At 43.8% G+C, this 15,808-nt stretch overlaps 1 protein-coding gene across 3 annotated transcripts in view; it reads right to left on the minus strand.

The window, feature by feature from the left end:
• The window catches only part of DDI2 (DNA damage inducible 1 homolog 2), a 54,056-nt gene that overhangs the window by 18,151 nt on the left and 20,097 nt on the right, over positions 1–15,808 (minus strand). For all 3 annotated transcript variants that reach the window (XM_063785708.1, XM_009448861.5, XM_016954644.3), the window contains exons 5-7: positions 12,455–12,582; positions 7,237–7,365; positions 1,051–1,154 (exon numbers count right to left, since the gene is read on the minus strand). In XM_063785708.1, coding sequence (XP_063641778.1) covers positions 1,051–1,154; positions 7,237–7,365; positions 12,455–12,582 — 361 coding nt within the window. The remainder of the gene's footprint in view (positions 1–1,050; positions 1,155–7,236; positions 7,366–12,454; positions 12,583–15,808) is intronic.

A 15,808-nucleotide genomic window follows, 5' to 3' on the forward strand; every position in this document is an offset into this window, starting at 1 on the left:
AAAATAAATAAATAAATAAATACATAGAATGCTGTGTCTTATTATCAATATGATGCATCTACTTTTACAGAAATATTTTAAAATAGTGACATAAAAATATTGATTAGCTATATTTTCAATTGTTTTGAACTCAATTTTGTTTTTTGAGATGTGGTTTTGCTCTGTTACCCAGGCTGAAGTGTAGTGGCACAATCTTGACTCACTGCAGCCTGGTCTCAAGGGATCCTCTTGCCTCAGCCTCACGAGTAGCTAATGTACCACCACGCCTAGCTAATTTTTGTATTTTTTGTAGAGACAGGGTCTCACTAAGTTACCCAGACTGGTTTCAAACTCATTCTGGCCTCAAGCAATCCTCCCTCCTTGGCCTCCCAAAATGCTGGAATTACAAGGCATGTACCACTGTACCTGGCAGGTTGACTGGATATAAAACCCTACTGTGAAAAATGTGAAGTACCCAGTGAGGTCTACATCCATACCACCCTGAGCATGCCTAATCTCATCTAAATACCCAGTGGACTAACTGCTTCTTCAACGACGGCAGTATATCTCAAATTATTGTGCTTTAGAGTAGAAAGATAAATATCAACACAAATTAATATATTAATTATGCACCCTGTACTAAATAAACACTTTCACTCCCAACATATACCTTCCTTAACCTTGAAGGTCTTCTTCCCAAGTACTGTTTGATCAGCATCAGAGAATGCTAAAGACTTACTTGACCCACACTTTTTAGTCAGGTCATCAAAAAACTACTAATCAGGATCTAACCAGAATCTGAAAATTATACAAGGGAACCAAACTGTCCTTTACAATCTCAAAACATTTGGCAAGATTTAACAGATTCACAGAGAGATTTCACAAAAACAGATTCTATCTATATTGACACATCATTTCAACCTTTGTATAGCAACATAATTTAAGGACATTTCCAGGTTTGAAAAGTCGTTATTTCTTAGTTTTCCAGTATATGTAACCAATAAAAATAATGTGATAATGACCATATTACAAAAAGCAGATGCAAAAAGAATAAGTGAAGCTCTTAATTACCTGGTGCCGTTTAAGCATGTCCAGTCCCAGAAGCATGTCCATGGGCTGTTCCTCAAGTATAGAGAAGGAACATGGCAAAAAATCTCCTTCAATCTGAACCTGAGCTAAAAAGCACAAGAAGAGAAAAGGTTATTGTTACGTACTTCAAAAGAGAGACGGAGTTTCATTCTTGTTGCCCAGGCTGGAGTGCAATGGCATAATCCTGGCTGATGGCAACCTCTGCCTCCCAGGTTTAAGTGATTCTCTTGCCTCAGCCTCCCAAGTAGCTGGGATTACAGGCATGTGCCACCACGCCTGGCTAATTTTGGTATTTTTAGTAGAGACGGGGTTTCGCCATGTTGGTCAGGCTGGTCTCAAACTCTTGGCCTCAGGTTATCTGCCCACCTTGGCCTCCCAAAGTGCTGGGATTACAGGCATGAGCCACCGTGTCCAGCTGAAAAGTTCTTTTCATTATTATTTTTTGAGACAGAGTCTTGCTCTGTTGCCCAGGCTGGAGTGCAGTGGCGTGATCTCGGCTCACTGCAACCTCTGCCTCCTGTGTTCTCTGATTCTCTGCCTAAACCTTCCAAGTAGATGGGATTACAAACACGCACCACCACGCCCAGCTAATTTTTACATTTTTCGTAGAGACAGGGTTTCACCATGTTAGCCAGGCTGGTCTTGAACTCCTGACCTCACGTGATCCACCCACCTTGGCCTCCCAACGTGCTGGGATTACAGGCGTGAGCCACCGCACCCAGCCAAAAACTTTTTGTAGAGATTGAGTCTCGCTATATTGACCAGGCTGGTCTTGAACTTCTGGCCTCAGGCAGTCATCCCTGCCTTGGCGTCCCAAAGTGCTGGGATTACAAGAGTGAGCCACCACACCCAGCAGATGACCTATTTTTAAAGAACTCCTTCCTTACACAAGATATTGTGTATTTTCTGCTAAAATCTTTAATTTTCCTTTCCACATCTAGGTTTTAGGGTTTTTTTTTTTTTTTGAGACAGGGTCTGCTACGTTGCCCAGGCTGGTCTCAAACTCCTAGGCTCAAGCAATCCTCCCTCCCCTGCATCTAGGTGTTTACTCTGAATTCGCTTTTGTGTGGTGTGGGTAGGGTCCGATTTCTAATTCATTTCTCCCCATGGATACCTCTTGTCCCAGCAACATTTCCTAACATTTCCCCATTGCTCTGTAAGACTTCCTCTCATTGATCAATGTTCATAGAATCATGGGTTTGTTTCTACTCGTATCTTCTAGATAGTCCTTTGATATCTAGAAGGCAATGTTGTTCTAGAGTATTTTGCCCATTCTCACAATATAGGGCCCACGCCAAATTTAAAATGAGCACATCCAGTCTCACAAAAAAACTACCAGGATTTTGATGGCATCTCAATGGTTCTGTGGATTAATGTGGGAGAACTGCCATCCCCAACATACTGAATCTCTAATCCATGGTAAAGCTTTCCTTTTATTTAGGTTTCCCCTATTGCTATAAGGGTTTTTTCATGCTGATCATAGCCACGGTTGTAAAATCCACAAGGATGGCCACAGAGCTTGGTACTTATTTTGTCTCCTCCTATTATCTTCTCATTTAAAGTCATCAAAAATCTGAGAACTCAGCCCCTGAAGGAACCAGTTTATGGTATTCCTGCAAAACTCTCAGTCCTACTGTGTTTAGGAAAGTGTAAGGTAGTTGAACTATCTTTATCCTACACAAATCAATAAGAGAAACACAAAGACCCTAATAAACAGACATACATATTTCAAAAGAAAGGAAGAGCAAATGTGCAGAAAAACTATCATTTACAATGAAAGAAAAGTAACTTACAATAAGAAACCACTCTTTCATTTGTAAAAAAAAATTTTTTTTGAGAAAAGAGTATTGCTCTATTGCCCAGGCTGAAGTACACTGGCATGATCTCGGCTCACTGCAACCTTTGCCTCCCGGGTTCAAGTGATCCTCTCACCTCAGCCTCCTGAGTAGCTGGGACTACAGGCGTACGGTCATGACAACCGGCTAATTTTCTGTAGTTTTAGTAGAGATGTGGTTTTGCTATGGCCCCCAGGCTGGTCTCAAAACTCCTGAGCTCAAGCAATCTGCCCACCTTGGCCTCTCAAAGTGCTAGGATTTCAGACCTGAGCCACCACACCCACCTTATTTGTAAATTTAAGAGGGAAAACTAATATTGCTTAACAGTATAGGACACTAAGATGAATATTCATTCAGTGGTGGATAAACTGGATTGGTACAGGTTAGCAACATATCAAGAGTCCTAAAGCATCCGTAACTTTGATTCAGTAGTTTCACTTACAGGAATCTTGACTAGGGGGAAAAAAATCAAAATGTGCAGAAAACTATACTGCCATGTTCTAATAGGAAACATCACCAGCCAGGCGCAGCAGCTCACGCCTGTAATCCCAGCACTTTGGGAGGCTGAGGCAGGCGAATCACTTTGAGCTCAGGGGTTCGAGACCAGCCTGGGCAACATGGTGAAACCCTGTCTCTACTAAAAATCCAAAAATTACCCGGGTGTGGTAGCAGGTGCCTGTAATCCCAGCTATTCGGGAGGCTGAGGCAGGAGAATCGCTTGAACCTGGGAGGCACAGGTTGAAGTGAGCCAAGATTACGCCACCGCACTCCAGTGTGGGCAACAGAGTGAGACTCTGTTTCAAAAAAAAAAAGAAAAAGAAAAAAAGAAACAACCCAAAAGCTGATCCTTAAACCTGCAACAGAATGCTATACACTTATTCATTTATTTAAATAATTCTTTTGAAATTCATGGTGACATTGGGAAAATGTTGTTTCACTTTTTCTTTGAGCAGAATATAAAATTTTAAACATGAAATAATCACCTTTTATAAGATAAAAAAATGCACAGAAAAAAGACCAGGAGATATGCCCAAATGATACTGGTGGTTGATTCTCACTACAGGAATTTAAGGGATGTTTTTTTCCTTCATCTCACATTTCTATACTTTTGAAGTTCTCTACAGTAAGCATCTATTAAATGGATAATGGAAGAAGAAAACAAAAACAATTCTGATTAGAGATGAATGACTGAACACATGCATTTATCTACATTTACTCCTAAAACATTGCAAAAAAGGTTTTTGGGTTTTGTCTAAGGCACACATTTTTTTTTTTTTTCTTTAGAGATGGAGTTTCACTCTCATTGCCCAGGCTGGAGTGAAATGGCACAATCTCGGCTTACTGCAACCTCTGCCTCCCAGGTTCAAGCGATTCTCCTGCCTCAGCCTCCCGAATAGCTGGGATTACAGGCACCCGCCACCACGCCCGGCTAATTTTTGTATTTTTAGTAGAGACAGGGTTTCACCATGTTGGCCAGGCTGGTCTCGAACTCCTGACCTCAGGTGATCCACCTGCCTCGGGGTCCCAAAGTGCTGGGATTACAGGCATGAGCCACCGTGCCCAGCCCTAAGGCATACATTTTTAAGGCCAAATATAATAGTAGAGACCACAGGAACAAAATTTTAGAGCTAAAAAGCAGATGACAGTGAGGAAAACTGAGCAGCAACCCAACTGACATCACAGAACTCCTATGGAGCATAGGAACTGGTCATAAATACCTCTGCAGATAGGAGGAGAGATGGACCCAAAGCAGCAAGGCTGGCGGGAAGGCCGCAGAGGCACAGTTAGCCCTTGGGGTGTCCCTCCCGCACTCTGCTAGGCCAAGAGACCCTTCACCCCAGTAGCAGACTAGAGGCTTATTTTCTGGAGAGGGTGAAACAGAGGCACTCTTAACAGAGGTGAGCATGGAGGGAGACAGGGACAGAACAAGTATCCAACTGAAAACCAGGGGGAATAAATAAAATCCAACTGAGATGCCAGCCTTTTTCTCCCTCCCAACTTTCAGACCCACCCTACAGTGAAGGCCACAAGAGCCATGGCTGCCTACCCAGGTCATTTACCAAACAAGCCTTTTGGTGGCCCACTCTTTTTTTTTTTTTTTTTTTTGAGACGAGTTCTCATTGTCATCCAAGCTGGAGTACAGTAGTATGAACACAGCTCACGGCAGCCTCTATCTCCCTGGCTCAAGCAATCCTCCTGCCTTAGCCTCTCGAGTAGCTGGCACCATCGGCACTTGCCACCACACCCGGCTATTTAAAAAAATTTTTTGTAGAGACAAATTCTCCCTATGTTGCCCAGGCTGGTCTCAAACTCCTGGCCTCAAGCCGTCATCCCACATGAGCCTCCTAAAGCACTGGGATTATAGGTGTGAGCCATCCCGGCCAGCCAGTGGCCCACTCTTCAATGTGAGATGATGCCAAGGATCACAAGACATTTATGAAAACCATCTAAAGTAAAATACAAACAAATACAAACTCCAACACAAAGGTCGGAAGACAAAGTTGAAGAAATCCCACAGAAAAACAAAAGAGAAGAAAACTAGAGGACAAGTCCAGGAGAGATTATCCTACCTGAATAACAGACATTCCAGAGGGGAGAAAATCATCGTCAAAATAATTCAGAGAAAGTCCCCAGAACAGAGGGATGTGAGTGTCTAGACTGCACAGGTTACCAAGTACCTAGCACAGTATATGAGAAGAGATCCACACCCAAGCATGCATTGTGAAAATTCAAAACACTGAGGTCAAAGGGAAGATCTACAAGCTTCAAAGAAGAAAAAGAAGGCTGGGAACGCTAGCTCACGCCATAATCCCAGCACTCTGGGAGGCCTCGTGGGCGGATCACTTGAGGCCAGGAATTTGAGAGAGATCATCCTGGCCAATATGGAGAAACCTCGTCTCTACTAAGAATACAAAAATTAGCTAGGTGTGGTGGTGCACGCCTGTGATCCCGGCTACTCAGGGAGGCCGAGTCAGGAGAATCGCTTGAACCCGGGAGGCGGAGGTTGCAGTGAGCTGAGATCGTGCCACTGCACTCCAGCCTGGGCGACAGAACAAAGACTGTTTCAAAAAAACAGAAAAGAGGCCGGGAGCGGTGGCTCACGCCTGTAATCCCAGCACTTTGGGAGGCCGAGGCGGGCGGATCACGAGGTCAGGAGATGGAGACCACCCTGGCTAACACGGTGAAACCCCGTCTCTACTAAAAATACAAAAAATTAGCCGGGTGCGGTGGCGGGCGCCTGTAGTCCCAGCTACTCAGGAGGCTGAGGCAGGAGAATGCTGTGAACCCAGGAGGCGGAGCTTGCAGTGAGCCAAGATAGCGCCACTGCACTCCAGCCTGGGTGACAGAGTGAGACTCCGTCTCAAAAAAAAAAAAAAAAAAAAAAAAAAAAAAAAAAAACTGAAAAGAAAAAGAAAACTTTCACATAAAGGATCAAGAATCGGAAAAGAATCCAGCCTCACTACAGCAACACTGACAGTGAAAAGGTTAAGGGGCAATGCCTCGAAATTGTGAAGGAAAATGATTTCCAACCTAGGCAGACCAGTATAATGTAGGGAAAAAAGACATGTCTGATAATTAGTCTCAATTTACTCCCATGCACCTCTTCTAAGAAAGTTACTGGATGATGCACTCCAATAAACTGAGGGGCAGATAAAAAAGAGGAAGACAAGGGATTCATGTAATCCAACACAAGACAGAAGAGAAAGGAATCTGCAGGACTCAGTCAAGTTAAATTCCAAAACAGCAGCTCTGAAGCAGGCCTGAAACTGCCAGTCCAGGCTCAAGAAGTATCTTTGATAGGATGAAATGTAGAGGCTATTGGATGTGCTTGAAAGGAGATTTACATAATTAGGAAATGTCTGGGATGAATACTACGCAAGAAACCAAGTAAGAAAAACAGGACAATTATTAATTCTAAGAGAAAATAATACTAGCCATGAAAGAAAAGCAATCACATTCAATTAGATAGCTCAGCTCTCAAACACAGTCATATGAGTAAACAGCAAAATAAACATGTTATTTAGAAATATGGAGGTAAGTATAAAAATAAATCAGCTAAAATGACGGAAAGGGATTATATTTTCAGGAAATAGAAACGTAGAGGAGACTACTTGTTTGCAACCAGCAGAAACACATAACTTTGACTGAACACAGGATTTAAAACTTCTAGAAATTAGGCTTGCTAGCTCAGACATACCCACACAAAAGAAATTTAAAACAACAACAACAACAAAATAAGAACAACAAAAGACCCTCTAAAAACTTGAAAATCGACTACCCTACCTACAAATAGCCTATAGAAAGACAGCAAGCCCCAGTGCCTTTTGCTCACCTAGATGTACCCTTCCAATAATCTTCTGGGTGCCCACTCCTTTGGCAATCCCTGCCCACCGACGGTCCACCAGTCTCATTATATTACACCTTTCTGCACAAGCTTGGCTCATAATAGTCATCTGGGCACCTGGAGGAGTAGAGAAACATCAGACAATAAAAACAAAATCCACTTTGTGAGAAGACTCAAAATACAGCACTAAATAATAACAAAGCAAAAACCAAGCACACCCCAAGGCTTTTGTCTCTATAAAATCATTTCTACCTAGCAAGTGTCCTGCCCTGCCTAATTCAACTTTCAGTTCTACTCTGTAATCTGAAACATGATGTAAAATTTGACATTGAGGGAAGAATATTCTGTAGCGATGCAATAATTAAATGACATTTTAAAACTTTACCAGTAGAAAGCAGTGATGTCCTGTGTCTACAGATGGCAATGCTAAATTAGCAGTACTTTGCACTTCTTACCGAGTATCTCTAAGCCGTCGCCTCCTGGCTTCAAACGATTCTCCTGCGTCAGCCTCCTGAGTACCTGGGATTGACAGGCTTGCGCCATCATGTCCAGCTTTTTTTTTTTTGTTGAGACAGTCTCGCTCTGTCGCCCAGGCTGGAGTGCAGTGGCGCAGTCTCAGCTCACTACAAGCTCCACCTCCCGGGTTCACACCATTCTCCTGCCTCAGCCTCCCAAGTAGCTGCGACTACAGTTGCCCACCACCACACCCGGCTAATTTTTTGTATTTTTAGTAGAGGTGGGGTTTCACTGTGTTAGCCAGGATGGTCTCGATCTCCTGACTTCGTGATCCACCTGCCTCGGCCTCCCAAAGTGCTGGGATTATAGGCGTGAGCCACTGCACCCGGCACGTCCAGCTAATTTTTGTATTTTTAGTAGAGATGGGGTTTTACCACGTTGGCCAGGCTGGTCTGGAACTCCTCACCTCAAGTGATCTGCCCACCTCAGCTTCCCAAAGTGTTGGGATTACAGGTGTGAGCCACAGTGTCTGGCCCTATCAAGTTGTTTTTATATCAAATTTTGGGCTGGGTGTAGTGGCTCACGCCTGTAATCGTACTTTAGGAGGCCAAGACGGGAGGATCACCTGAGCCAAGGAGTGGAAAACCAGCTTGGGCAACATAGTAATATCCCGTCTCACTATGTAAACAAGTAAGTACATTATTTACTACTTTATCTGCTCAAAAAGTAAAATTAAAAACAAAAACCCCACACTGGGACACTATAGTCTACTATTAATAAATCATGCAGTCTTCCAAAATTTAGAAGTGGACTCCCATACTCTGCTCCAACAATCAGACTCTCTTCCCTTTAAATATGAGGGCACTTACGTTATTTTCTCTCCCAGAAACATGTACACGGCGGGTTGGCCTATGTAGAAGACAGTCACTTCTGTAATCTTTGCAGTCCTAATTTCTCTCTGAAACTCTAGTTCTACATTCTTGTGCACTGGACATTTCTGTCAAAGCCAACAGGCATAAAACTCTTTCTCCCCAAATAATTCTCACTTTGGATTTCTCTGTCTTTGCCAATGGGATTATTTTCTTGCAGCCATAAAACCTGGGCACTGTTCACTTTTGACTCTTCTCCTAGTCTTTCTTCTCTCAAACCTGTAAATAAGGTCTATGCAATTTCTGCTATTTCTGATGCCCTTTCTTCTTTTTTTTTTTTTTTTTTTTTTTTTTTTTTTTTTTGAGACTGAATTTCACTCTTGTTGCCCAGGCTGGAGTGTAATGGTGCAATCTCGGCTCACTGCAAGCTCCACCTCCTGGGTTCAAGCGATTCTCCTGCCTCAGCCTCCCGAGTAGCTGGGATTACAGGCAAGTGCCACCATGCCCGGCTATTTTTTGTATTTTTAGTAGAGATGGGGCTTCAGCATGTTGGCCAGGCTGGTCTTGAACTCCTGACCTCAGGTGATCCACCTGCCTTGGCCTCCCAAAGTGCTGGGATTACAGGTTTGAGCCACTGTGCCTGTCCTGATGCTCCTTCTTCTAACCATAGTGATCAGCCTGGCTCACACTGCCATTCCCTTGCAAAAGGACAATTGTTCTGGCTTCCAAACCACTCCGTGGATGCGTAATTTAAAGCAAGGATATTGTTGTGACCCTTAGGGGTACAGAATTTTCCAGATCTGTGTCTACCTTTAGTTTTCCTAAAATGTCACTTTTTTTTTTTTGGAAACACAGTCTTGCTCTGTTGCCCAGGCTGGAGTGCAGTAATGTGATCTCAGCCCACTGCAATCTCTGCCTCCCAGGTTCAGGCTATTGTCCTGCCTCAGCCTCCTAAGTAGCTGGGATTACAGGTGTGCCACCATCATGCCTGGCTGATTTTGTGTTTTTAATAGACATGGGGTTTCACCATGTTGGCCAGGCTGGTCTTGAACTCCTGACCTCAAGTGGTCTACCCGCCTCAGCCTCCCAACGTGCTGGGATTACAGGTTTGAGCCACTGCACTGGGCCAATAGCACCATTTTCAAATCACTTACTTCTTCATCTGCTTAAAAGTCCTCAATGGTTTCCACTCCTTATGAGATTAGTTTCAAACCACCATCACCACAGCTTCAGATCCCACCCCATCCTGGCTCCACCATTTCTTTCCAGCCTTACATTCTAACTACTCTAAACCCTCTGCTTCAGCAGGAGGAATATGTCCCCTTTGCCATTCACTCACTTTGACCCTCCTGTAAAATGGTCCCTCCCCTGCTTTTTTTTCTGAATTCCACCGATGCTTCAAGATCTAGCTCAAGACCCACTTCCTCCCTAACTGACTGCCCTTTTGCAATGACCTCGCCTCTCACTCAATTCCAACACTTCCTGCTCATATTACTCACAGGTACCCTACACTTTATAAGTAATAAAAGTTATTGGCATTTGAGAAAGATTAGATTCAAAAAGGCCCAGAAATAATGAAGGAAAAGGGAATTTGGAAAGGCAATTCTCTCTTTTCTTCCTCCTTCTTAATTTACAAAAGCCAAGTTATTAAAGTAAGCAACCCAGGATGAGAAGGGCCCCTTTCACTGCTCTCCTGCATTTTCCAAAGCCTCAGCTCAAATGCTGTCTTCTGGAAAGACTCTCCTGAGCACCTCGGTCAGAGTGAGAATGTGGTCTCTACAGCCATCCAACATTCACCTGATTTTTGCACAGTGGTTGAGATTTCTGGCATCAAGGGGACCTGGGGCTGAATCCAAAGCCCACCACTCACGAACTCTGTATACCTGGAAGCGTGACTTGATCCCTCTAAGTTTCCTTATGTGTAAAAGACAGAGTAGAGAATGTGACCTCTCTATATCTAAGTTTGTTTATGGATAAAACAGGAATTATAGAACAAAGTACATAGAGATGTTCTGAGGATGAAATAAAATTGAGTAAGATGATTATATTAAGCACCTAGCATGGTGCTTGGCACACAATAAGGAATCAATACACACAGAGTATTCTATTAGCGTCTTCTATGTATTTGTCTCTCACTCACACAGGGGACCTCTGAGGCTCCAGTCACTAAGTCTTATCACCAAGCACTCAGCACAAGGCCCTACCCACAACAGATATTTTTTAAACTGAATAATTTCAGGTTTTTTTTAAACTCCCAGGAATGTCTGTATCTCAAGATACAAACTCTTTTTTTTTTTTTCCCCCGAAGGCAGGGTCTCACTCACCCAGGCTGGGGCACAGTGGCACAATCACAGCTCACTGCAAGCCCTGACCTCTGCCGTCACCACAGGCTCAGGTGATCTTCCCACCTCAGCCTCCCCCGTAGCTGGGACTACAGGTACGCACCACCACACCCGGCTAATTTTTGTATTTTTTGTAGAGGCGAGGTTTCCCCATGTTGCCTAGGCTGGTCTCAAAACTCCTGGGCTCAAGCAATTCTCCCACCTCACCCTCCCAAAATGCTGGAATTACAGGCATGAGCCACTACACCCAGTCTCAAGGTACAAACTCTTAATGAGAGTTGAGGCCAGGAGTTCCCGATCAGCCTACACAATACAGGGGAACCCTGTCTCTACAAAAAGTTAAAAAAATCAGCCAGGTATGGTTGCACATGCCTGTGGTTCCAGCTACTTGAGAGGCTGAGGCTGGAGGATCACTTGAGCCCAGGAGTTGGAGGCTGAAGTGAGCTGACTGCACCACTGCACTCTAGCCTGGGTGACAGAGACCCTCTCTTTAAAAAATGAGAGAGAGAGAGCTGAAACCCAGCATGTGCTCAGGAATGTGTAGATGAACAAATGAAAGAATATACTTTTTTTCTTTTTATATAGAAATACACAGTGAAGGGGGAAAATATTATTTGAGCAAGGAATTTTTCTACTCTAGGAACTCACCTATCTTACAGCCTTGAGTGAGACACCCAGAATTAAGATGTATGAGACCACTCAGTCATACACCCACAAAATGCTGCATGGTGTAGTCTTACTAAAAAGCAAACGGTTGTTACTGACAGAAAAGGTGCCAACTAGTATGTGAATTAACTGAACCCTCAAGCAGAAGAATCCCTGTCTCCTTACTTGGTTGTTAAGTTCTTTAAGGGTAAGAACCATACCCAGATAGCCTTACACTCCTCCCAAATCTTGGCAAAGTGCTGGTGCACAGGCCAGGCTGAAATGTGTTTGACCTATACTCTACACAGCTCCTTTTATAGCTCCTTCTTCTAAACCTATGTATTCCCAGTTTTTTACAGAAACATCCAAGAAATTCAGGATGCTAGATAAGGGGAGTTAGGAAGAAAAAGGAGACACCACAAAATACAAAACTGCTTAAGAAATGATTAAAGAAAGAAACCTAATACCAACAGAATGCCTGGCAAGTGAAACAGTAAGTCCCACGCTAGTGAGTTAGCAGCCTTAAGAACTACAGCCATCTGGGCCAGGCACGGTAGATCACTTGAGGTCAGGAGTTCAAGACCAGCCTGACCAACACGGTGAAACCCCATCTCTACTAAAAATGTAAAAATCAGCTGGGCATGGTGGTTGGCGCCTGTAATCCCAGCTACGTGGGAGGCCGAGGCTGGAGAATCGCTTGAACTGAGGAGACAGAGGTTGCAGTGAGCCAAGATCACGCCACTGCACTTTGGCCTGGGTGACAGAGCAAGACTCTGTCTCAAAAAAAAAAAAAAAAAAGTACAGCCATCTGAACGGATGCTTGAGCCTCCCCTTCTCCCGTGTCAGGTAAAGATGTTGGAGGGGAGACCAAGAAATAAAAGACAGAGACGTCACCTGAGTCAACAAAGGCTTTCACAGGATGTCCATTCACTTTGCAGTTAATATAAAGCATCACTACTTGGCCAAAACTTTCCGGAGCCTCTTCCATAGCTATTGTCATGTTTTCCTCAATGTTCTGTTGCCTGTAACAGAACAAGACCAGGGACACTGAAAGCATTAATTCCATGGAGAGAAATCAGTTTCAAAGTCACAATATTAAAAAACAGATTTGTACATATCTTTTGCCCCAAGCACAGCAGCCGAGTCATAGAAAAACTGGTGCTATATGGGGCAAGAGATCATTTCCTAAGAGGCAGTAAGATGAACAGCTGGCAGAAAATCTAAAGGCATAAAAATTACCCTTTGTAAAACACTGAGCTGCCTTTATATGCTCAGAAATAAGAAACTGGAGAGCAAGGGTTACAACCCCATTTTTCTGGCAGAATGTTAGAATTTCGGGAATGTTCCAATTTTAACTGAGGATTTACTGGGTATCTGAATACATTTCCTAAGCCCAGAACATTACAAAAAGTTCACAAACAGAAAACACAAATATTTCAACATCTTGTGCTGCACCTGCTGCTTCATCTCCAGGACTGGGTTTTCTAATCTGTACACTAAGGATAACTGTTACCTAGGTTGCCAAGAGGTACAAAGCATCTAGTATACAGTGCTCATATAACAGCTTATGCTACAAAAAAATTGCACCCATCACTTAAAACTACATGTGTTTCATAGTTCATTTGATCCATGAAATAATTTGTTTAAAAATTCAACATGCTGGCCGCACACGGTGGCTCACGCCTGTAATCCCAACACTTTGGGAGGCCAAGGCGGGTGGATCACCGGAGGTCAGGAGTTCAAGACCAGTCTGGCCAACATGGTGAAACCCCAACTCTACTAATAATACAAAAACTAGCCGGGCATGGTGGCATGCACCTGTAATCCCAGCTACTCAGGAGGCTGAGGCAGTAGAACTGCTTGAACCCGGGGGGCGGAGGTTGCAGCCAAGATCGCACGACTACACTCCAGCCTGGGCAACAGAGCGAGACACCAAAAACAAAAAAAATCAACATGCCAGGTGCAGTGGTTCACACCTGTAGTCCCAGCACTTTCTTTGGAAGGCCAAAGTAGGTGGATCCCTTGAGCTCAGGAGTTTCAAACCAGCCCGGGCAACATGGTGAAACCCCATCTCTCCCCACCAAAAGGAAGGAAAAGAAAACAAAAAAATCAACACAACTCTAATTCTTACACGAGAAAAGCAACAAAAGGGAGTTCTTGCTTACTCCAACATCTCATGTTTATTCCCAATTTTTTTCTACTCCCTTAAAACAGCATGAATCAATCTCCTTTTAAAAACATTATCAAATACTACCAACATTAATGGAAACTAGGTCAGTGGTTGGGCAACTTACCTGAAGACTGAGACACTAACAGAACAGCTTCTAAGATTCGGGATAACCTACACTGTAAATCCAGGGTTGGTAAATCATAGCCTGCTGTTTAGGCAAAAAAAGTTTTATGGAAACACAGTGATATAGTGCATTTACATATTGTCCTATTGTCTATGGCTGCTTTCACATGGCAGTGGCGGAGTTGAACATGAGCAACACAGATTGTATGGTTTGCAAAGACTAAAATATTTACTATCTGCCCATTTATAGAAAGTCCACTAAGGCCTGGCACAGCAGCTCATGCCTATAATCCCAGCACTTTGGGAGGCCAAGGCAGGAAGATCACTTGAGGCCAGGAGTTTGACACCAGCCTGGGCAACACAGTGAGACCCTATCACTATAATTAGCTGGGCGTGGTAGCACAAGCCTGTAGTCTCAGCTATTCAGGAGACTGACGCAAGAGATTGCTTGGGCCTGGGAGGCTGAGGCTGCAGTGAGCTAGGATGGCACCACTGCACTCCAGCTTGGACGACAGAGCAAGATACTTTTTTTTTTTTTTTTGCCCTGTTTTATGGTGCTGACCCTGTCTCTTCAACAAACAAACAAACAAAAAATAAACCTCACGCCAAGCGTGGTGGCTCACACCTATAATCCAAGCACTCTGGGAGCTGGACAGATCACTCGAGCCCAGGACTTTAAGACACAACTGGGCAACACGGTGAAACCTCGTCTCTACAAAATACAAGAAAAATTAGCCAGGTGTGGTGGTGTGCCTATAGACCCAGCTACTCAGGAGGCTGATGGGGGAGGATCACCTGAGCCTAAGAAGTTGAGGCTATGAGCCATGATCGTGCCACTACACTCCAGCCTAAACGTCAGAGGCCCTGTCTCAAAACAAACAAAAAAAACTCTGCTGACTCCTACTCTAACTACAGTTTCTGTTCTTTTCATAATAATCATCTAGCTCAAGTGAACTGATGGCTTTATCAGTCATTTTGCAACAAAATTTAAACTCAGAAAGTCAAAGGCACCTTCCTTTAGGCAAATATGAAAGCTATCAAACCTGTGTTCACCTACCCTGTGTAATCACTGGTGTAGCAAGCCATATGAAACTTTAATAGACATTTTATATAATTACACAGGTTTTATGCTATTGCACATTATTAAACATAGAAATAACCTAAAATTAATTGTATACTTCATCTTGCATGGACTCCAACCCAAATGAGTTTCAACAAAAAATCCTCTGCAATAACACCAGCTACTTTGGCTTTTCTGGGGTCCATATGTAGAGAGTCTCTTCAGAGGTACAAGGTTTTCACCTTTCAAAGAATGGATGCGGCCAGGCGCAGTGGCTCACACCTGTAATCCCAGCCCTTTGGGAGGATGAGGAGGGTGGATCACCTGAGGTCAGGAGTTTGAGACCAGCCTGGCCAAGATGGTGAAACCCCATCTTTACTAAAAATACCAAAATAGCCGGGTGTGGTGGTGCATGCCTGTAATCCCAGCTACTCAGAAGGCTGACGCAGGAGAATCGCTTGAACGTGGGAGGCGGAGGCTGCAATGAGCCGAGATCGTGCCACTGAACTCAGGCCTGGGCGACAGAGCAAGACTCCGTCTTGGGCCTGGGGTGGGGAAGAGAATAGATGTGTCACCCTATTTCCTTCACTCAAGCCCTAGAAAGAAACATGAGCCTTATGGACACTCTCTATTTCACTTCTATTCTTATTTATTTTTTTGAGATGGAGTTTCGTAATGACTTAGGGCTGTCAATTAATTCTAGTGTACAATTATATTTCTTTTTTTTTTTTTTCCCCTAAGATGGGGGTCTCACTCTCTTGCCCAGGTTGGAATGCAGTGGTACAATCCATAGCTTACTGCAGCCTCCAACCACTGGGCTCAAGTGATCTTCCTGCCTCAGCCTCCTGAGTAGCTGGGACTGCAGGTGCATGCCACCACACCTGGCTAATTTATT

Source organism: Pan troglodytes, chromosome 1 (assembly GCF_028858775.2).
Source record: "Pan troglodytes isolate AG18354 chromosome 1, NHGRI_mPanTro3-v2.0_pri, whole genome shotgun sequence".
NCBI lineage: Eukaryota > Metazoa > Chordata > Mammalia > Primates > Hominidae > Pan > Pan troglodytes.